The sequence below is a fragment of the Lissotriton helveticus genome, chromosome 5_1, assembly GCF_964261635.1.
Source record: "Lissotriton helveticus chromosome 5_1, aLisHel1.1, whole genome shotgun sequence".
NCBI classification, from domain to species: domain Eukaryota; kingdom Metazoa; phylum Chordata; class Amphibia; order Caudata; family Salamandridae; genus Lissotriton; species Lissotriton helveticus.
In genome coordinates this window covers 1,900,329,744-1,900,352,731 of record NC_136065.1, presented here as the reverse complement: position 1 = coordinate 1,900,352,731, position 22,988 = coordinate 1,900,329,744, and the positions used below count along the sequence as shown (strand labels likewise).

At 44.2% G+C, this 22,988-nt stretch overlaps 1 protein-coding gene across 3 annotated transcripts in view; it reads right to left on the bottom strand.

The window, feature by feature from the left end:
* Positions 1 to 22,988, bottom strand: part of LOC144755965 (ATP-dependent RNA helicase DHX58-like) — a 102,762-nt gene that overhangs the window by 56,395 nt on the left and 23,379 nt on the right. For 2 of the 3 annotated variants that reach the window (XM_078645412.1, XM_078645413.1), the window contains exons 4-8: positions 20,375 to 20,565; positions 14,030 to 14,146; positions 12,699 to 12,828; positions 2,737 to 2,928; positions 646 to 902 (exon numbers count right to left, since the gene is read on the bottom strand). In XM_078645412.1, the coding sequence (XP_078501538.1) occupies positions 646 to 902; positions 2,737 to 2,928; positions 12,699 to 12,828; positions 14,030 to 14,146; positions 20,375 to 20,565 (887 nt within the window). The remainder of the gene's footprint in view (positions 1 to 645; positions 903 to 2,736; positions 2,929 to 12,698; positions 12,829 to 14,029; positions 14,147 to 20,374; positions 20,566 to 22,988) is intronic. The other variant, XM_078645414.1, reaches the window with a different exon arrangement.

Genomic DNA, 22,988 nt, shown 5'->3' with positions numbered 1-22,988 from the left:
CTGGTTAATTTGGCCAAGGGATGTTCAGCATGGATATACTAACCCCTGACTGGATCTTACTAATCAGTGGGTTGACAAAGACCGTGATATAATAACATTTGCACCAGGTGCTCCTGCTGTTTTTGCGCCCAGTTTATCGACTGGGGCAAATAATGCTCAATGTTGTGTATTTGATTACCTGCATTTCAATAGTTTTCTGCTTGTTATAACCACCAACAAATATCTGGTAGTAACAGTCAGTTAAACAACGGAGGGCAATTTGTGCTCAGAACCCTATCGGAACTCTTACAAAAACAAGGATTAAGTACAGTTTGTGCCCATTTTTTATAAGAACCGCAGTCTAAATTATCTGGCGTGTCACAGGCCTTATATTAATTTAGGTGGGTGAAAACTCCTATGGCCAAAAAATAATATTACACTAAGATGTATAAAGGCATTTACCAGTAACGGGTATTTGTGAGCTGTATTAAGAATGCTCTACATACTGTGAATGAATACATCTTTTTATGGATATGCAACAAATGCATTGGGGATTTGTTATTCCTGTTTCTGAATTATTAACCAGTACGTTGGTTTAAATCATTGATTTACAATTGAAATTAATAAATAAGGCTATGCATTATTTAAATATTTAAATCAGTTTACTGGTGTCATGTGCTTGGTTTGGCTGTTTGATCCTGTCCCGGTCAGAGCAGCGGTGATCTTGGCCAGTCCTTCTAGCCCATCAGATGTGCAGATCCACTCATGCAGCGAGTGCGTGGACAGTCGTGTCTTGGTGAATATAATGCCACATGACTCTGCAGAATAGGCAAAGTGTTCCAGTAGGATTTTCTCCAGCATTTGCAGTTTGGGGTTCTGGTATCTGGTGTCGTTAGCCAACTGTGACAGTTCTTGTTTGTTTTCTGGGGAATAAGATGAAGGGGTTAAAGACATTTGCATGTTAACTTTGTACATATTTCAATGGTTTTATTGGAGCTATAGTTTTATGTGATACATCTTTGAAGCTCACATATGACCTCTCCACAATACTTTCTGCCTTCAAAAAACTGCATGATGTTAAAAGTGGCACATACATTCAACTTGCCCAAAAAAGATGAAGAAAAAAAACACCTCCCCCACCACGTTTCAGTTTTTGTTTTAGCCTTCTTTCCTGAAGACTCTTCTGAGCAGTCTAAGCTGGAATACCTCCAATTCTGATGGGCCACAACAGTGTCCTCAGTACTGGCTCTCTGCTCAGAGTTGACATTGTTCTCCTGCTTCCTAAGCAACTGGTGGCAGTGCACTGGATGTCACTTGTGCTCCCCACGGAAGCTGCATGGTTAAAAACGTGGCCCTTGCTGCACGGCTATAGGAGGAGTTCAGTGACCTGATGCACCCTAGGCATGACCCTGAGACATTTGGGAACCTAAAAGATCATACTAGAGGTCATAGGAAACTATTGCACAGCACGGTTCAGAATCTAAGAATGCGGCATTATTGGAAGCTAATGTCTGAGGGAGGGCCTCCTGCCTGAGATGTATACGTTTGACTGTGGGGAGATGTGCCTTTTGCTGTTCTGTTCATGATACACACTAACCGGATATATGGCCTTGAGGATGGCACCTTGATTTTATAACCTGTACTTGCTGTCACTATCTCAGCTGTGAGTGAGATAATTAACTGTTTTTTGTTGATTTGAAAAACCTACGAATAAAATGTTAATATTGTACAGGGTGAGCGATTGCGTCAATTGAAACTCAGGGTGCGGTAAATAAGTTGAGAGGTAAACATTACGGATTTTGTTAGTTTAAAAAATAAGAATGATTGTTTTTGTGTCACGATTTTAGCACGTAGTGCCAGATTTAATCTTGGGTGGTTCTTAAAAGACATTTTGATTTCTGAAAGAAATGCTAACTGAGGAGAAGAATTCACTGGAATTTGCCTTGCAGTAATTTCCTTTTTTGTATCCTCATACCAGCCTGATGAGAGTATTGTCTTCACCTCAGTGCTTGCCAACACAAAAAGGACATGGCAGAGGTAACAATGCCACAACCCAGGAGGTATACTAGCCTGCCAACAGAAGAATGTCCCCTGGAGAATCCTCCTCCAGATTTAGCATTTACTCCTGAAATTGGATACATTTCCAATGCTTCCAAATTCTAAATCAGACCCTTAATTCTTCAAAATGCTCCCGTTTTCACTAAAGCACTTTACGCAGCATCATACGTGTGTTTTCAATAGTGTGATCCTTATCTGGACTTTAGGTAATAGTTTGTCTACTCTGGCAGCTTTCAGCAAACGGGCACCAACTTCTAGGAAAAAGTATCTTGCATGCTCTGCAGATCTACAGCATTTACTTTCTACTGGAAGATCTGCTGAATCACAATGTTGTAGCAATAGGGTAATCACTGATTGGATTAGATTGTGCTGTAATTGAGGCTATATAAAACTTCCTACCCCTTACAGGCTTTGAAATGCTTCACGGACAGTAGCTTATTACTCCAGAACCCAAGATTAGTGGTTAAATCCTGTTGTTATTTTTTTATTTCATTAGGTTTAGTCTTACATTGTCAGGGAAAACATTCCATTATATTGTTTTGGAATAAATTCAAGTATAGGAGTTTGATGACATCATTAGATAGGTTTTTCACATAATGTAGATGACTGGTGGGCTGAATAGAGGGGTGGTAGAGATTCGGTATTATGGGCTTTCAGGAAAGGAGAATTTGTGACGTCCCCTTTAAATACTTCCTTTACCATCGAATATCCGGAACAGGAACTGTTCTGTGGGGTCATCCTGTGTTTTTCTGAGTGTCTCAATGATGTAGAATGTCTCCAGGGCGTTAAAAGCATCAATCATTCGGACGGTGTCGTGGATCAGGAGCGCGTCGTTGTACTTTCGTAGGTGCAACGCACAGACCCTCTTCTTTCTGCAGGCCTCCACTGCTCCTGGAGTATAGAAGCACAAGGTAGAACATCACAACAATGGAGCTCCACAGGCAGGCCATTTTAGAATGAGTAATAACAGGTTCCAGGTCCCCAAACCATGGCAGACGGTCTTCAATGGGATTGCCACTCTGACCTGACAACTGCTCCATTATTTCCATGTAAAATGTTAAGACATGGGATTCCCTTATAGTTGAAAAAGTACTTGTAGGTAAAAAGCTTTATACACTAACTTACATAAGAGTATAAATTGCATAGTGAATCCTAGCCATTGACCCAACTTGTTCCATGGACATGCAGAGGAAAGGCTTAGGATGCGCTGGTTCCAGTTCCAGCATCAGAGAGGGTGTGGAGAATGTGCATGGCCGCCAAGACGAGGCAGCATGCTCTGCTGTCACCCGGAAGTGTGTTTTTGGTCAAACAGCAGCAGAAAGTAGACTTCAAGCAAGGTTTAGAAGTGGGCAGTAAAGGAAAATCCTCTCATTTCTGGATGGGGAATTAAATATAGAGGAGAAACCACTAGTGAAATTTCCTTCACTTTAACGTTTAGGTAGTTCCAACCGTGGATTCTGGATTGGGTTTCCTACTTCCTACAGAAACCAGATGATTTCATCTACATGGTTACTATATTAAGTTTGTGGTTTTACCATATTTGGCACTGAATGCCAGGTGGAAATTCCAGTTGAATGATCATTTTAATAAAGTCAACAAGGGTCAAATTCAAAGACATTTGCCACAGATGGAATAAAAGACTGTGCTAACTCTAGAATCTTCCCGCATCTTGCTTCAACTTGCAACATAATGAGCTCTAACAAAATCCACCAACATTGTAGCGGACCATACAAAGTGGGCCTGATGGGAATCAATTGCGTTTATAAGCTCCCTGGCCTCTCCCACCCAAGACACCCCAATGGGTGTGCTCAAGTTACCCTTACCTCTCCTCCCAGAGACCCCCATTACCCTCTGAGACCATAGAGACTAACAGAAAAAGACCAGTGAGGCCGACCGGACCCTGCAGGGGAAAACTCACAATCAGTCTTCTAATGTGGACATGGGAAAACCGACTTAAGGCCTGCTTTTTGGCAGATGGGATATCCTGTCATAAACATGGTGGATATCCCATCCACTGTATTACACATGCCATAGGATATAATGCATTTATGAAACAGCAGACAGGATTCTCCATAATGTTTGTGACTGAGTATACTAGTCGTCAAACTCTAAATCAAGGCCGGAGTGTGCTCCAACCCTCTGTTATGAGCTACAGAAAGACATGTTGAAAAAACACTGGGAGTGCATGGCTGCAGATATTGGACAAAGCACAGCCAATCCCTTTGAGGAGGACCAAACTCTTCAAAGAAGCCTCTTCCTGAATGAGAAGCTGAAATGCAGGGAGTGTTTATTCCCTTTGAATCCGCCTTCTACTCCAAACTAGAAACAGGTACCAGAAGACAACCGCCTCTCACCAACTTCTTTTCTAAACTGTTATACCCAAGTAGGCGAGTTTGGAGTGTATATTTAACTTTCAGTTGCCAGGACTCTACATACATCTTAGGGTCACCTTATGCTTAACTCAAATGTACCTACTAACACTACACCACTGTATTGTAATCTACTGGTATTTCCATATTGCTTTCCATATGCCTCCTGAGGCCTAAAGCACATTCCTTGGTCAAATGGCTGCATAATATATGTAGCAGTTTCCATTGTTAATGTAAAAGTTATCTGAAATGACCACAAAGTGACATGGGGACAGGTAAACTGTTCTTTTTAATTAAATTAATTTATCAAAACACGCCCTATGTGTTTATGATCTAACAAAGAAGCACTGAAAGGAAAATGCTACTTACCAGTATGCATCTGTTCTTGGCATGTAGGGCTGCTGACATTCATATCTTTACAAAAGGGGGTGGTGATGGACGGAGTATCTGAACCAATCAAGCTCTCACACCCAGTCAACAGATCTGGGTGTAATCCATCACCGTTCTTTAGCCCACTCTGCCACCCCAGTTCAGACATGGCCATGTGCAAATCAGTCTGACCCTGTGCCTCATGGGAACAGTCCAGCCCGAACTGCCAAGCCATGCCTTCCCTGGACCGGAAACAAGCTTCCTAGGACCGATAGCCAGAAACCGGTCCTAGGATGCTTGACTCCGGTCCAGGGAAGACATGGCTTGGCAGTTTGGTCTGGACTGTTCCCATGAGGCACAGGGTCAAGACTGATTTGCATATGGCCATGTCTGAACTGGGGTGGCTTGGTGAGCAAAATAACGATGGATTAAACCCAGATCTGTGACTGGGGGTGAATGTTTTGCCATTGTGCAACATTTCGTCCATCATCTTGTGTGTTTTGCTGTTCACCCTATGTGGGATAGGTATGCCCAGACGTGGGTCCCGTGCTCACTATGCCACTGGAGTCAAGCTATCCTGGCTGAAGACGGCTGATAGCCAGAAACCGGTCCTAGGATGCTTGATTCCGGTCCAGGGAAGACATGGCTTGGCAGTTCGGTCTGGACTGTTCCCATGAGGCACGGGGTCAAGACTGATTTGCATATGGCCATGTCTGAACTGGGGTGGCTTGGCGAGCAAAATAACGATGGATTAAACCCAGATCTGTGACTGGGGGTGAATGTTTTGCCATTGCGCAACATTTCGTCCATCATCTTGTGTGTTTTGCTGTTCACCCTATGTGGGAAGGGTATGCCCAGACGTGGGTCCCGTGCTCACTACGCCACTGGAGTCAAGCTATCCTGGCTGAAGACGGCTGATAGCCAGAAACCGGTCCTAGGATGCTTGATTCCGGTCCAGGGAAGACATGGCTTGGCAGTTCGGTCTGGACTGTTCCCATGAGGCACAGGGTCAAGACTGATTTGCATAAGGCCATGTCTGAACTGGGGTGGCTTGGTGAGCAAAATAACGATGGATTAAACCCAGATCTGTGACTGGGGGTGAATGTTTTGCCATTGCGCAACATTTCGTCCATCATCTTGTGTGTTTTTCTGTTCACCCTATGTGGGAAGGGTATGCCCAGACGTGGGTCCTGTGCTCACTTCGTCACTGGAGTCAAGCTATCCTGGCTGAAGACGGCTGATAGTCAGAAACCGATCCAGGACGCTTGATTCCGGTCCAGGGAAGACATGGCTTGGCAGTTCGGTCTGGACTGTTCCCATGAGGCACAGGGTCAAGACTGATTTGCATATGGCCATGTCTGAACTGGGGTGGCTTGGTGAGCAAAATAACGATGGATTAAACCCAGTGAATGTTTTGCCATTGTGCAACATTTCGTCCATCATCTTGTGTGTTTTGACATTCATATCTTAGCATAGGTCACCGCCTAGTGTTGGGTCTGGATGTTTGCACCTTGTTGTCTTGGAAGAGTCTTCGAAGTATCACAAGATAGGTGACTCCTCCCCTGGACTACAGTGCGCATGGGCATCTTCTCCATCTTCAGATTGTTTTTCGCCATTGTGGCAAAGATGGAGTATAGGAAAGTAAGAGATGACCATGTAAATGTATGTAAAAAGATAACCCTGCAGCTTTGACAGGCACCGGGGAGGAGGGTGGGCTATATGAATGTCAGCAGCCCTACATGCCAAGAACAGATGCATACTGGTAAGTAGCATTTTCCGTTTGAGGCATGTGGGCTGCTGAATCCATATCGTAGCATAGACTGTATAGCAGTTTCTCTTCTAGCGGTGGTCGCCTGTATCAGCTGCAGTGGTTTGAAAAAGAGTTTTAAGGACAGCCTGGCCTACAGCAACTTGTTGCTTAGCTTGCACGTCAACACAGTAGTGTTTAGTGAAAGTGTGTATGGTAGACCATGTAGCTGCCCTACATATGTCTTCTAAGGGAATATTTCCTAGGAAAGCCATGGATGCCCCCATTTTGCGCGTTGAGTGGGCTTTTGGGGGAATTGTTAAAGTGTGCTTTGCCTTTTGATAGCATATTTGAATGCATTTAACTATCCATCTGGCTATTCCTGTCTTGGAAATGGGATTGCCCTTATGTTGTGGTGAAAAAGCAACAAATAGTTGCTTTGTCTTTCTAAATGATTTTGTTCTGTCAATGTAATATAGCAGAGCTCTTTTAACGTTTAGTGTGTGTAGAGCTCTTTGAGCCACGGACTGCGATTTTGAAAGAAAACTGGCAATTCTATGGACTGATTGATGTGGAAAGTGGAGATAACTTTTGGCATAAATTTAGGGTTTGTACGAAGCACTACCTTATTGTGGTGTATTTGCATGAAAGGTTCTTGAATGGTTAGTGACTGTAGCTCACTCACCCGCCTGAGGGAGGTAATGGCAATTAAAAATGCCACCTTCCATGTTAAGAAATGTAGTACACATGAATGAAGCGGTTCGAAGGGGAGTCCCATGAGTCTGGTAAGTACTACGTTTAAGTTCCAGACTGGAGAAGGTGGATGCCTTGGAGGGATAATTCTTTTAAGTCCTTCCATAAAAGCTTTGATAGGTGGTATTCTGAATAGGGACGCATGTTGTCTGTTTTGAAGATATGCTGCTATAGCAGCAACCTGTAGCCTTATGGATGAGTATGCTAGGTTACATCTTTGAAGATGTAGCAGGTAACAGATTAAGTTTTAGATAGAGGCATCTAATGGATTGATTTGGTTATTATTACAATAAATTAAAAATCTTTTCCATTTAGCTGCGTAGCATGTTCTGGTAGTGGGACGCCTTGCTTCCTTGATAATGCTCATGCAGTCTGGAGGCAAGTTAAGATATCCGAACTCTAAGACCTCAGGAGCCAGATCGCTAGGTTCATCTGATTGGGATTTGGGTGCCTGATTTCTCCATGGTTCTGTGTTAGCAATTGTGGCAAAAGTTGCAGTCTTTGGTGAGGAACTACTGAAAGTTCTAGGAGCGTTGTGTACCATGGCTGTCTTGCCCATGTGGGAGCAACCAGGATCATTGTGAGTGACTGTTGCCTTAGTTTGCGTGCCACTAATGGAATCAGTGGGGTTGGTGGAAAAGCGTACGCAAATCTGCCTGACCAGTTCATCCATATCGCATTCCCTTGTGAAAGCAGGTGTGGGAACCTGGCGGCAAAGGACGGGCATTTTGAGTTTTCGTTTGTGGCAAACAGATCTATCTTTGGATGTCCCCAATTTTGGAAGAATGGTTGGAGAACTTGAGGGTGAATCTCCCATTCGTGTATTTGTTGACTGTGTCGACTTAGTAGATCTGCTACCTCATTGTCTATTCCTGGGAGGTGCTTTGCCAGGAGGTAAATGTTTTGTGGAATTGCCCACTTCCATATGCTCTGAGCTAGGTGAGATAGCTGTAGAGAGTGTGTCCCTCCTTGTTTTTGGATGTAGTACATGGCTGTCATGTTGTCCGTCCGGATTAACACAGCCTTGTTGCACAAGTATTTCTGAAAGGCTTTCATTGCTAGAAATACTGCTAGTAACTCTAAGTGGTTTATATGTAGTGTCTTTTGTTTGACTGTCCAGAGACCTTGGACTGTGTATTGAAGGAGATGGGTTCCCCAACCTGTCAGTGATGCGTCCGCTGTTAATACTACTTGTGGAACTGGCTCTTGGAACAGTCGCCCCTTGGAAAGGTTTTGTGGGTTCCACCACTGCAGAGAGTTGTAAGTGTGACTGTCTACCAACACTAGGTCTTTTAGTTGTCCTTGAGCTTGGTTCCACTGCCGTGCTAAGCATTCCTGTAAGGGACGCATTTGAAGCCGAGCATGCGGGACGATGAATATGCAGGAGGCCATCATGCCTATAAGCTGCATGAACACTCGAGCTGGCAGGGAGTGTTGTGGCAGAAATCTTTCAGTGAGAGACTATATGTTGGCTATCCTGGCTGGATTTGGATATGCCTTCGCCACTGAGGTATCTATAGTTGCTCCCAGATATTGTTGTATGTGGGAGGGTTGCAGATTTGATTTTGGGTAATTTATGGAAAATCCTAGACTGTGTAGTAGCTGGATTGTCTGTGAGGTATGACTGGCACACTGTGCGTATGAGTTGGCTTTTATGAGCCAATCGTCGAGGTAGGGGAACACATGGATGTGTTGTCTTCTGAGGTGTGCTGCTACTACTGCTAGGCATTTTGTAAAAACCCTTGGTGCTGTAGTAACCCCAAAGGGGAGAACTTTGAATTGATAGTGGTGGCCTCTATTGTGAACCTGAGGTATCTCCTGTGAGCTGGATGTATAGGGATGTAAAAGTATGCATCTTTGAGGTCTAATGTAGCAAGGAAGTCCCCTTGCTAGAGTAGTGGGAGTAATTGTTGTAGAGTGATCATATGGAAATGCTCTGAGAGTGTGTATTGGTTCAGAGGTCTGAGGTCTAATATTGGTCTGAGGGACCCGTCTTTTTTGGGAATGAGGAAGTATAGAGAGTATACTCCTGTCCCTTGATGTTGAAATGGGACTGGCTCTATGGCACCCTTTTCCAGCATGGATAGCACCTCTTGTTGTAACAGTGTGATGTGTTCTTTGGACATTGGACGGTGTTTGGGTGGTATGTTGGGTGGAGTAGAAGTGAGTTCCAGGCAGTAACCATACTGGATAATTTGTCTCACCCACCTGTCTGCTGTAATGGCGTTCCAGATGGTAGGAATTATGTTATTCTGCCTCCGACTGGTGTTAGGTGGTCTGGAGGGAGCGTGAACAAGTCACTGTTTGGTGGCGTTGGAGGCTCTGGTGTTATTACCACCACGTCCTCTGCCCTTGTTATTGTTTCCTCTATAGCCTCCTCTACTGGAACCTTTATTAAAGGTGCCTTGTGCATTAGTTTTAAATGATGAAGAGGTTTGGGAAGTGTTGCCTGTGCCTGAGCCTCAAAAGGAGCTCCTAGACTGTTGAAATTGAAGTGCACCCATGGACTTAGCGGTGTCAGTATCTTTTTTCATCTTTTCTAAGATGGTATCAACTGCAGGGCCAAATAAGAAATCTTGGTTAATGGGTTGACTGAGTATTGTAGATTGCACTTCATTCTTAAAACCCGAGATGCGGAGCCAGGCATGCCAGCGTAGCAACACGCTAGTGTTGACAGACTTAGCGTCTGTATCAGCTGCATCAAGGGCGCATTTTATGGATGCGTTAGTGATGAATTTTCCTTCCTGTATTAGGTCATTTGCTTTTGCCTTATAGGGTTCTGGTAGGTGTTGTAATAATCCCTCCAGTTCATCATAGTGTGCTCTGTCGTAGCGTGCTAGGAGAGCTTGTGTATTGGCAATTCTCCAGGTATTTGCTGCCTGAGAGGCCACTCGTTTCCCTGAGGCTTCTAAAAATGTTGACTCCTTGTCCGGAGGGGGGGGCATCACCTGTTGTTTGTGAATTTGCCATTTTCCTAGAATTAGATACAACTAGGGAGTCTAGTGGTAGCTGAGATTTGATATAAGAGAGGTCTGTAGGGGCTGGTTTGTATTTCTTTTCAATTCTTGGATTAAGGACACGCGCCCTGGCTGGGTCTTTAAAGATGTCTGGTGCGTGCTTCAATACTCCCTTCAGCATAGGGAGTATACGTACACTCTTCTCTGATGTTGGGAAGGTGTTAAATAGGAAATCCTCCTCTCTAGGGTCAGTGTGCATGTTTACGCCATGATACTGAGCTGCTCTGTCTGCTAGCTGGTTAAAAGTGACAGTGTCGTCAGTAGGAGACGGCTTTCTGGGGTATGGCGAGGTATCGGGTATGGGTTGTGTATCATATGGTTCATAAGGGTCATTCTGATCGTCCCATGTGTGATCCTGGTTTCCTTGATCATCAGGGTCTATAAAGTCCTGTTGAGGATCTTCACCCATGTCTTCTACGTCATCATAGTGTGGAGGTGTAGGAGAATATGAAACATAAGGCATGTTAGGAGTGAAAGGAGGAGGTGTGAAAGGTCTAGAAGGGGATGTCCCAAAGTCCTTTTTCTTAAAAGGAACAGAAGAAGGTGCTTCAGTGTCCAGTCTTCTCTTGTTTCTATTGTAAACTGATATGTGTCCTGTATCAGGTTCTACATACAGTCTGTTTTAGTACGGGCTCCCTGGATCAGGATGAAAAAGTTTTTCTTCCACTGTCCGTGGCTTTGGCGCCGAGGTTTTTGGATCGGTCGCTAGTTTGTTTTTATTTTTCTGCAGAGCTTTTTTCGGCTAGACGGCTCTTTTCGGCTCGACGGCCTTGTTTGACTCGACGACCTTCTTCAGTTCGACAGTTTTTTTCGGCTCAACTGCCTTTTTCGGCTCAATGTGTTTTTTCGGGTCGACGACTTTTTTCGGTTCGACTGCCTTTTTCGGCTCAACAGCCTTCTTCGGCTCGGAGGCTGTCTTCGGATCGACGACTTTCTTTGGGTCGATTCCCTTTTTCGGGTCAATGATCTTTTTCGGGTCGACGGTCTTCTTTGGATCGACGCCATTCTTTGGGTCGACAGTGTTCTTTGGATCGACAACCTTCTTTGGGTCGACGGTCTTTTTCGGATCGACGCCCTTCTTTGGCTGGACGGCCTTTTCCGGATCGGCGACTTTTTTGGTGTCGGTGCCAGTTCTCGGCTCTGTGGCCGTTTTTGAGTCGACAGCTTTTTTGGGAAGTGTTTTGCTCGGTCCCGGGGTACCTGAAGGCTTTGGTATGGTCTTCGGAGCAGAGCCGCAAGGCGGGGCTTCTGAAGGGGTGTGTCGGTCGCGGCTAAGGCTTTTAGGCGATGCTTTGACCGGAGCCTGGCTGGAGGTGGAGGCAGGGTAGGGGCTTTGGTACTCACGGTTTGCCCTGGTGGGATGTCTTCATCGGAGTCTGACTGGTCTTCTACTGTGACTAGCTCTAGGTCGGAGTCCGCTGCCTCTGGGAGTTCATGTTTGTCGTCAAAAATGTTATCCGGTTCTGGTGCCTGTCGCTGCATCTCTTGTCGAGCAGCTCTTCGGTTCCGGATAGTTTTCTTCTACCAGAACTGAGCACAAGCTGGACAGTTTTCTTCGTTGTGCTCCGAAGATAGGCACCTGTTGCATACTGTATGCTTATCGCTATGTGGAAACTTGGATCGACATTGTGGGCATCTTTTGAACGGAGTCCTTTCCATCGGCAGGAGGCCCACGTGGCGTCGAAAAAGCCCAACGGCACGTGTCGGCTACCAGAGATAGATGGAAAGGGTTGTCGAGTCGAGGGATACCGAGCGGAAACAATACTTTCACAAGTATACATTTTTTTGGACTTCGGAAGTTGGAAAACTTCGGAAGTTGGAGTTGTCGAAGTGCATCCGAACCCAATGGCGGAGAAAAACAATCTGAAGATGGAGAAGATGCCCATGCGCACTTAAGTCCAGGGGAGGAGTCACCTATTTCGTGATTCTTCGAAGACAACAAGGTGCAAAATGCTAAGATATGAATTCAGCAGCCCACATGCCTCGAACACAGAATATATGTGACCTAAAATTAAGACAAACCTAATATCATAGCGTATAAATAAATGCATCAAAAATAGCTCAGATTCCATCTATAAAAGACTAATACTAGAAAATGTTACTGCAGACTTGTGTGTATCACATACGGCTAAAAGGTAACTGCTGAAGAGTGTTTCTTACTGCTAACGTCAACTCGGCAAGTCAAGAAAACATAACAAATCATTGGATTAAGAAAAAGTTAGCAGGCACAAAGTATGCTTTACTTTACCAGGGAAGTAAGGAATTTTCAGAAATGCTATGTATTATGCAAACAGTAAGCAATAAAAGTGTAGTAAAACACATCCAATCCCAAGGGAGGACATCCCCTCACACGACATCACCCTTGTCACGCTAGCCCTTGGTGCTGAGTTACCTGAAGGTACTTACCTTCTTTTTCTAGCTCCACAATTTTCTGTTCATAGATCTGGGTACCGAGCTCTGTGCCCTGCAATTCGTCATCATCCAGATGGTCATGTATTGCATTCATGATGCGCTTCAGTCTGTCACCAAATGGATCCTGTGGGCAAAGGTGTAAAATATTTAGAAGTATTGCATGTATAGACATTCTAGAATGTAACGTATTCTTTAAATGACACAATACAAAGGGCTTCATTACATGGACTAGAGTAACGAGACCTCTTCCAGTAAGTACTGATACCACTGAGACCAGAGAAAGCTCCTCCCCTCAGAGTAGGATGTAGCGCAATAATGCCATTTGCTTCCTCCATTCCCAGCTCAAAAACTCAGAATGTATGGTACGTACCCACATACTTTATGCAAGGTCTTATGCAATTTGAGCAGGGAAATGGTGAGGTCTTACAGTACCAATTGGAATCGCTTTTTAGACCCCCAAACTCTAGTGCTGTTTGTTTGTAATGAGAATACAAGTATTAATAGCACGCTGCAGCATCTCTGTTTTCAGGGGTGGTCTGGTAACATATGTTCACCCCAATTCTGTACTTACATTTGAATCTACCCTAGAATATATTATAGAACCAGAGGAATTTGTAAATGTTTTTATAAAGTATCAATGGCTGGCTCCAAGAACAGGGAAGTTCAGAATAATGTGTCTTCCAAAACAGGTCTTTTGTATTGTTACTGCTCCTATGGGAGGAATGGGGGGTGTCCAACCACAACAAAGGACGAAAAACCCCAGTTTCACTGCAACAGAGTATTAGCAAATGTGCCATTCCCCATAATGCAGTAAGTTGGATATTGAAAGACTGCATTAACTCAGTTGCAATGGGCACTGCACCTGTTGCGCCAATGAGAGATAGGCCCTTGCCTTTTTCTTTGTCTATAGAATGCTTCTTCCATCACTTACAGAGGGAAGAGGCGTAACAGAGCTATGAATGGAGCTGGAGTGCAATTTTGGGAAATAGTAGGGTATTTGGGGAAATCAGTGATAGGATAGCATTTTAAGACAAACCTCAAACATGGTTTAATTAAGTTGCTTATTGTGAGAACAATGCACTGTGTGGTGTTGTTCTTAAAAACACTGTAAGCATACTTGCAATTTTCTCTTAGAACAGCAAAACTTCTCCAACATTCTGAAGTTCTGATTAGTTCCGTCTCGGTTCAGAGATCTCCCTACTTGACTGTCCTGTGGCACGCTCATTACCTACAGTCCAATACCCCATGTGCCCTAGAGCAGAGACACATCTAGCATTTCAATGCTGTGTATTCCACAGGGCAATATTTAGTAAGTTCATCCTCACCTGGGGCCTTTGGTCGGTCAGGTTGTACTCTTTTTGGGGTTGCTGCGCCTTTTCCTCCAGCTGAGGGCGATGCACCTTTGGAGACATAATCTTCCAAGTGTCGAGGTTGGCACAGATCTGCAAAAGTAGAAAATATTCACTGACTGAAGGTTTTTTCAAATATGTCTCTTGTTCTTTTATGTTGATTTTAGAACAGTGAATACAATATGCGCAGACTTTCGAGTGAGCATTACACGGTTTTCACAATCATTACAACGGTATCACCGAGCATAGTATGTGATTCACTCAAGAAGAACATTTGTAGGACAGAAGAAAAGAAAGAACAAGACATTTCAATGACTAGCTTCAGCCTTGATTAGCTCTCAGGAATGTGACTGACTACATAAGCCCGGTGAAAGTAGGGACTGATTTAATAAGAGGCCGAAATCCCAACCGAGCAGGTGTACGCTTGCTCCTGCTTGCATTTCACACTTGTTGTCAATTAATCACAAACATTTGCAATGCAATAGGTCTCACAATTGTGAGATTTTTAGCTATTGGCATTGTAAATGACAATGCCTTTGATTTATGTGTTTAAAAAATCTGCAATACCAATAGGTCAAAGAAAAAATGCGCGACCTATACAGCATTTCCTACAGCACGCAATAACAAAAAAATTGCTTATCCCTTCAGAGATGTTATTGATTTTGCCCTTGCTGAAGTCATTTGTGAAGACAGCACCCCTACCTTTAATGTGTGACATTAAGAAAAGGTCATAGGGAGCGTGCTGTGGTGTAGTTAAACATGGACAACCAAGGTGCCAGCAATGGGTCCTAATAGGATTCATAAAACAAGGCAATTAATCAAGCATATAAATAAACACAAGGTGCACTTCGGCAGCACAAGGCATGGAGGAAAGCACAGGCAAACGGAAAACATATGCCTGGAATAGTAGGGACAACCAATGGAAAACTGAAGCAGGAAAACCTTTAATTATCAGCATGAGGAATAAGTTCCACTGAAGCTAAAGGATAGCCCTTGTCCACAGTACTCGGATGTCTGGAGAAGGGCAGGTGCAAGCTATGTAATCTAGACTACTGCCTAGACCACTGCACACAGCCTGCAGCTGTGCCCCGTATCAGGACCCCAGCACCCACCGGGTGCAACCTGTGGGTGTCCCAGCATTTACAGAGCCCAGGTGTGCCTTCTGACTCCTCCCTCTGCCACCAACATGGACTATATAGAAATTGTCGAGACCAGAAAAGAGAATGTACCAATTTTTTTCTTTTTGTTTTAGGAACAGCTAAGTTTAAAAATAGTTTTGTACCAAATTTTGCAAGCAGAGCATGTGTCTTGTGTTGTATGAGGAATGTTCAGGCTCAGAGTTGCCATAGTGCTTTGTGGAATCATATGGGGGTTCCAGAAGCCGGGAAGAAGTCGGTTGGTGGGAGAATAGGCTAGGGAGCCTGTTGTCTGCATGTTTGCCCGATAAAACAAGGAACTGCCGGAGTCTACATTATCACTACATTTTGGCGACGACCGCCTGTTCAGGACCCGGTAAACAAGACCATGCTGAACCCAGTGTGAAGTCGGGAAGCTGAAACCGCTTCTGTTTATCAAAAAACCACCCAGAGTGTGGAGATCGAGATATGCTGCTTAGCAGCGAGAGTATATGCCATCTACGTGAAAGCAACAAGTAAAAGAAAGCCTTTACCTGAAGCGATATTATTATTTTAAGACTGGAGCGTGTGACATTAAGTAAGGAGCAACGGGTGAGTGCAGCCGCAGGACACGCTGCAAGCCGCTTTTATTATGCTTTTATTACGTGCCTTGGTTGCTCTAGCGCAACACCAGGCAGAGACTGTGAGTTACAGCATCTACTGGCAGCACTCGCGGACGCCCACACACACCGAGCACAATGCAGAAACACCAGTACTAAGTTCTCACAGGTTTCTGGGTAAGCGCAGCAAGATTAAGGAAGGAGCCAGTGCCTTACCTGCTGTGTTTTCCATGCCCCGCAGAGTTTGTAGTGAGAGAGTGCTCAAGAGACGGGATGACTCGACAATTTAGCAAGGGGTGGAGCTTGCAATGTAAAAAGGAAGAACAGACGTAAGAGAAACAAGCGGGCTGCACTTTTCAAGCACTCGTGCTTCTGGTGGCATCCACCTTGCAGGAGTAAGCAGCGGCACGGCCACGTTAATTACAAACACATGGCCCCAGCGCACCGCTGCTCGCTCTCGCAAGGTGGATGCCGCCACAAGCATGAGTGCTTGAAAAGTGAAGACAGATTCCTAAAGGCCTTCTCCTAGAGCAGCGCATGCGCGCTGCCTATGCGAGACCTAAAAAACAAGCCAGGAGTAAATTTTTACTATTACACTCCAAGTTACCCTTAACCCATGCCTGGCACGTGATTTCATAGAGTATACTTAATGGTATTCTGCAAAAAAAGTTTCAAAAATATTGTTAGACAAAAATATAGTGCCAAATATATTGTGACATCAAAATATTTAGGACTCAATATAGAAGAATATAGAAGGTAACAATATCATTTTTTTAAAGTACAGTTGCACATAATATTCTTTTAAGTTAGTTAATTAGTTTTTAAGTTAGTTGTATCCGTTTTTGCATAATAAGTTGTTATCATTATAATGTTAAGTATGTTTAATTATTTTGTAGTGTGCCTTTGTTTCCGGTACAATCGTTTTTTTTTTATTGTCATTTTCTTCGGTCTTTACTGTTGCACCCAGGAGGACAGATCAAATCATCACAGATATGCATTGAAATTACCAAAAAGGATCATTAACAACTGAGAAGTGCTCATCTGATGTGAATGGCTAGAAATATATGAGGATTCCCACAAAGTTTATCAAATCTGTGTTACCCCTGTGCACTCAAAATATTTTATAAACTAATGTCCAAAATTCTCACGCATTAAGGTTTGCGCTGCATCTGTCGCACGTCGTCAAACCGTGCCTTGAAATAATGGAAAACTGGAGTGAGCAACACGTACTCACAAGATGCGCGCAAATATTACATGGAACAGTAGGTTCCTTCACTGTTTCATCTCATCATAATCCAAAAAAGGTTACTTCATGTTTATAAGGTTTCAAAATGTTCTCTTTTTATTTTCATCTTTTGAATATTCATGATTTTACTGATATCTTCTCAGCATTAAATTCATTTCTAAATCTTCACAAAAACATGAATATTCAAAAGATGAAAATAAAAAGAGAAAATTTTGAAACCTTATAAACATGAAGTAACCTTTTTTGGATTATAATGAGATGAAGCAGTGAAGGAACCTACTGTTCCATGTAATATTTGCGCGCATCTTGTGAGTACGTGATTCCCACAAAGTTGTCACGTTGTGTGTTACACATGTTTTCCATGACCCACCCCATCTGACACACCTCTGTCCTTCCTTTTTTACTGCATGTGACCCTCAGGTGGGATAGTCTGTCTAAACGGCGAGAGTTTGAGGATATCTAGACGCTACTTAAATGCTGTTGCAAAGTCATCCTGTGCCCTGGGCACCCCCCAACATTTTGCTGACTGGTACTGGTGATAACTGAATCTGACTGACCCTGGGCTCTGCCTAACCAGGCCCAGGGCCAGTGCTATGCTAAAAACACTTAGAATACAATGAAAACACCTACATACACTAGTGTACACTAAGGGTTGGGGTACCCCTGTGATTGGCATGACCTAACCCATAGGGCCCTGATACCTATTAGGGCAGGGGGGATTGAAACTACCTATCAGTCCCTAGTATATAATAGGGCATGGCAGTTTAGAGGCCAGCAGACCATTCTGCACTTGCATATGTGTACTGCTGAAGTCTGAGGCCAGTTTAAAAGTAGCCCGATGTTGCAGGACTGCTTTTAAGAAGTAAATTGTCCCCAAACTCGACTTTGGTGTTTGGGGCACTTAGAAACGGTTACCCTACAATGTTTGGGCATATCAGGTACCCCCAGGGTCTCCCCTGGGTGTCCGAGGGGTGGGAGGTCAGGTATCTAAAAGGTGGACCCTTATAAAATTAGTTTTACATGCCCTGGGTGAAGTGAAATTGCACATTTCACTCCCCACAATGTAATAAAGTGCTGCCCCAAATCGACGTTGGTGGTAGGAGCACTGTGCAGGGAGGATTTGCAATATTCTTACATATTCAGAACCCCTTAAGTCTCCCCTAGGTGTTCCTGGGATGGGGTTCATGTAGGTATATGTAGTGTAATTATAAAATATGTTTTTATCAGCCCTGGTGCTGGAAGAATGGCCCAAGTCACTTTTCCCATTGCAAATCCCATGCCATAGGTTAACATTGAAAAAGGTTATTAGTTAATAACTGGAGAAAGAAAAGTCATAAAACTAGGATTAAAGGTCTCGGTCGAATGGTAATGGTAAATCTAACGATATGGTATTGTTGAATTTATTGTAAAATGTACAGAAAAGAAGTTATGAGACTTTTTTGTCTGTAAGCCAAAATTCAACCCTGTACTGCTCTGCCCTGATTGGTCAGAGATAAGTGGGTAAACCTGGATGCTTTTAAGAGGTAATAAATGACCCCTGGGGCTAGAAAGCCTCTCGGGGAGGAGAGGTTGCTGGGCATAGGAGTGCCTAGAGCAGGGGGAGGAGTCGTAAACCATGGACTTCAAGCAAAGGGGAGGACCACACTTTACCTCCAGCCAGATGCTAGGAAGGAATGAGAAGTTGCAACCGGAGAGACTATGGAGAATATCCATCCTTGGGGTGTATCTAGCCAGGTCTTCTCTCCCTGCTGAAAATTCTGACATATTGAATTTTGGAAGAATAGTGGTTTCTGGGTTAGCATTTTGCCACAATCTGCAGGAAGTGGTCAGACCTATGGGTGGAACCCTGCAGCTCATTGGACAGGAGTGCCCTTCTTCTTGACCCAGAGGACACTGAATACGTATCTAAGAGGGGCCTGCACTCTGACGTTTGCGCCTTTTTGCACCATTTGAAACCACAGCCCTGTGGATCAACCTGCTTCAAAAGGACTAAAGAGTGGACTCCCTTCAAGCTACAGGTTAATAGAGCTTACCTGGACCATCACCACAAAGAATCCCCAGCCTGGAGTACTACCAGTGGATTTGTAAGGGTTTTGTCCAAGTGGTTTGCGGGAATTGAAGTCTCACACTTTCAAGGACCCTCTTCGAGATTCCAGAACCTTGCATTGTGTGTTGGACACTTTGGGACGCGCAAGAAGAACTTCAGGAAGGAGTTCTAACTGGACCCAGCCTGCTGGAGGGGGCTGCACAAGAGTGGTGAGAGACCCTCCACAACAATTGCTAAAGGTGTATGTGTCCCTGTCAGAGGCAAGGAAATTACCTAAAGGGGCACAGTTGGTTTCTAAGCACAAGAAAGTGACTAATCTAAAAAAAATCATATTTCTGGTTCCCTACAGTGGATTTGTTTCGTTTGTGACTTAATTATTTACTGAATTGGTGTTTTTAAATGCTTTACATACCTGTCTTTGAAGTTAAGCCTGCCTGCTCGCAGCCACGTTACCAAGGGTTGAGCATAGAAATAATTTTCTAAAACCTATTCTGAGCCCTATACTGAGCTAGTGGCCTTATTGCCAGTGGCAGACCTACATTTACCCCTACCAATAATCCACTTTCCAACAAACGCCAACTACGTATATAAGGATTTTGGTGTTTGTTATAGGATAGCTATCTTCTAGGCAAACATGCTTGGTTTTGTTGCTGTATGTTTATACTCACTCACGCCTACAAAAACTATTTAGATACTGACCCTTTAAGTCCATGATGAACTATGTTGAACGAGAACACATTTAGGTACGTTAAATGTGCTCACCAGTTAAAATTACACTGGGCGCTTTGACTGACCACTGCCTCAAGTGGTGTTGATTTGGGATCACATACCTTAAGGCATTCATTTATTAACAAAAATAGTGTTGATGTAATACAGCCGTATAGGATCAGCTTTATATCTCCAGTGTAATCACTCATGCCCCAGTACTTCTGGATATATGCCAACCACAGTTTCCCTTTCCCACTACAAACTTGCATTGCTAGATGCCACCATCTTGTGTCCAGCAATAGCCGTCATGTACCCGAAGGGAGTGATCAAGTGCGCAGGCGTAGCCACCAAATGAGAAAGTGCCCCCATCATATGCCAGGTGCAGCCGGGTCTCCTTTTATATCAATGGACAAACTTGATATCTGTGAACTTACTTCTCTCAGAAAGGATGAACCAGTAGGATGATGGGAGACCACTGATGTGCTATATGTGCTCAGTTTCCAAAATTCAATTGTCACCATCTTTAGTGTATACAAACGGAGCTGCATCAATGAGTAAAGGGAACCCAATTACCAAATGGCTCACCTGTAATATATGCTCTTTGGCGCGGTCAATGTTGGTGGCTCTGCCGGTGCCAGGAGAGGCTGTGAGTCCCAGAATCTGCGGAAGACTCCACTCTTGCCGAAGCTTTTTCTCTACATATGACTCCATGAGCTTATTGTAGACACCATCCTTGTGTGTGTGGTGGCACTCATCGATTACCAGTAGGGTGAAATCTAAGAACCAGTCAAACGGGAGACAGCTTTAGAGGACCAAGACTGTATTAAGATCTCAGCCACAGACTTAATACGTATACTGCATCACTGACGTCAGTGTCACCTCTTGGCGCAGTGGACTATCTTGATTGAATATTGCTGCATGCTTTCGGGACTCACGTAAGCCGTGGGGCTCAGGATATGGGTGAATGGTGTTGCCCAGAACTGTCTATCTTTTAGGTAGTGTTGTATATTCCCAATTCCCTTGGGGGTATCAGAGATCCCTTACAGAAAAGTTATGTGTTAAGAATAAGATGTACTTACTCAGCGTGTAGTGTTTTTTATAGGTTGTGTGCAGTGCGAGGATCCTTATGTTGGATGTGTTGGATTGTGGCTCTACCAGACGGCCAAGTGTTAGGTTAATACATTATATTTCATTAACACAAGATTTGGAATGCTGGGTGCAGAACAGATAATTATATTCCGTAGAATGTAGTCTGTAACTGCGGGTATGGAATTGAATTGTAATTTCTTGGGGCAGATACCGACTCAAAGCACTAGAAAACACAGAAGTGAACGTACTTCTACAGGCATGGAAGGTAAGGGCGAGGCACTGCACAGTCATTTGTCATAAATACTAATGACCTTTGACCTGCTCAATAAGGTACAGCACTGTCTATTGCCTTCATACGATGGCTGAGAACCAAAAATCAATTACGAAATTAAAGTTGGTTGGTCTGTTTCTACACACCTCTAATATTTTCAAGACCTTCTTCGGGTCCTTCCGAAATTCATCTATCTTTTAATTAGTCATCACTCCTAAATTTGAAGGTTCACTTAGGAACATATGAATGTGCAACACCTTTACAATCCAATATTTTGTGAGACTATGAGGTCTCACATCAGTGTCAAGTTCATCACAACACTATCAAAGCACATCTCAGGCCTTGGTATGGTATGGTATAAGAATTTCTTAAGCGCACTTACACCAAGCGGTTTCATGGCGCTGAGAGAAGCGGGCAGAGTCAAGTGAACTTATTGATATGCTTGAGAAAATAAAAGAGTTTTCAGGAGAGTTCTGAATTTAGTGTAGCAGGTGGCCAATCTTATCTCCATAGGGAGGGAATTCCAGAAGCGGGGGGCCAAGATGGAGAATCTCAGACCTCCGTGCTTTTTTCGTCTGAAGGTGGGAATGGCAAGGAGGTGATGGTGAGAGGAGCGGAGTTCACGTGACGGAGTGTAGCGTTGAATCCGGGAAGAGATGAAGGCGGGAGATTTGTTGGCGAGAGCTTTAAAGATGGTACAGCCAAGTTTGAAGAGACAGCGTTTAGCTACATGTAGCCAATGTAGGCTCTTCATGAGGGGACTAACATGTTGGTGTTTGGGTTGGTGTAGGATCAGCCTAGCTGCTTGATTTTGTACAAGTTGCAGGCGGTGGAGTTGGTATGACGGAATGCCGACAAAACATTCGCATAGTCGATGCGAGAGGTGACAAGGGCCATGATGACAAGGGTAAGAGCTTCTTTAGTTAGGAATCTACTGATTTTGCGGATTCTGCGAAGGTGGAAAAAGCAGGAGGAGACTACTGTATTTATTTGGGGTTTAAGCGATAAGTCACTGCAGATGGTTACTCCGAGACTCTTCACAGAGTTGACAGGGTTGGGAGCGGAGCCTAATGAGGGTGGCCAGAAGCTGGGGTTCCAAGGGTGATGGGGACCTCCAACTAAGACCGGCTCGGTTTTATCAGGATTTAGATTAAGTTGACTGTGGTACATCCATTCACTGATAAAACTCATGGTGGTTTGGAAATCAGTGACGGAAGTATCAGAAGAGTCAATATTAAAAACCAGCTGGAGGTCGTCTGCATAATTGAAGATAGTAACAGGATTGTTACGTAGTGGCACAATCAGGGGTTGCATATATAGATTAAAAAGGAGGGGTGAGAGGGCTGAGCCCTGGGGAACTCCACAGGTGAGGCTAGTTTTTTCCGCCGAGAAATTTTCCAGGCGTACAGCCTGGGAGCGCCCGTCGAGAAAGGAAATGATCCATTTTAGGGCCAGGCCCTGGATGCCGGCGTTACCGACACGGTCGATCAGAAGTTGGTGATCGACCGTGTCGAACGCTGCCGAGAGGTCCAAAAGCACCAGGGCCTGAGAGATGTTATTGTCAGCTCCATTTCTGAGTTCATTCATAACTGCCAAGATGACGGATTCTGTGGAGTAAGCGGGTCTGAAGCCCGCTTGCCGGGAACCGAGAAACTGCGTGTGCTCAATGAATGAGCTGAGGCAGTTAGTGACATGAGCCTCCAGAATTTTACTGAGGTAGGGGAGCAGAGAGATGGGACGAAAATTGCTCAAAACCACGGGGTCGGCGTTAGGTTTTTTCAATATGGGGATGACTGTAGCACATTTAAAAGTATCTGGGACGACGCCCGTTTTAAGAGA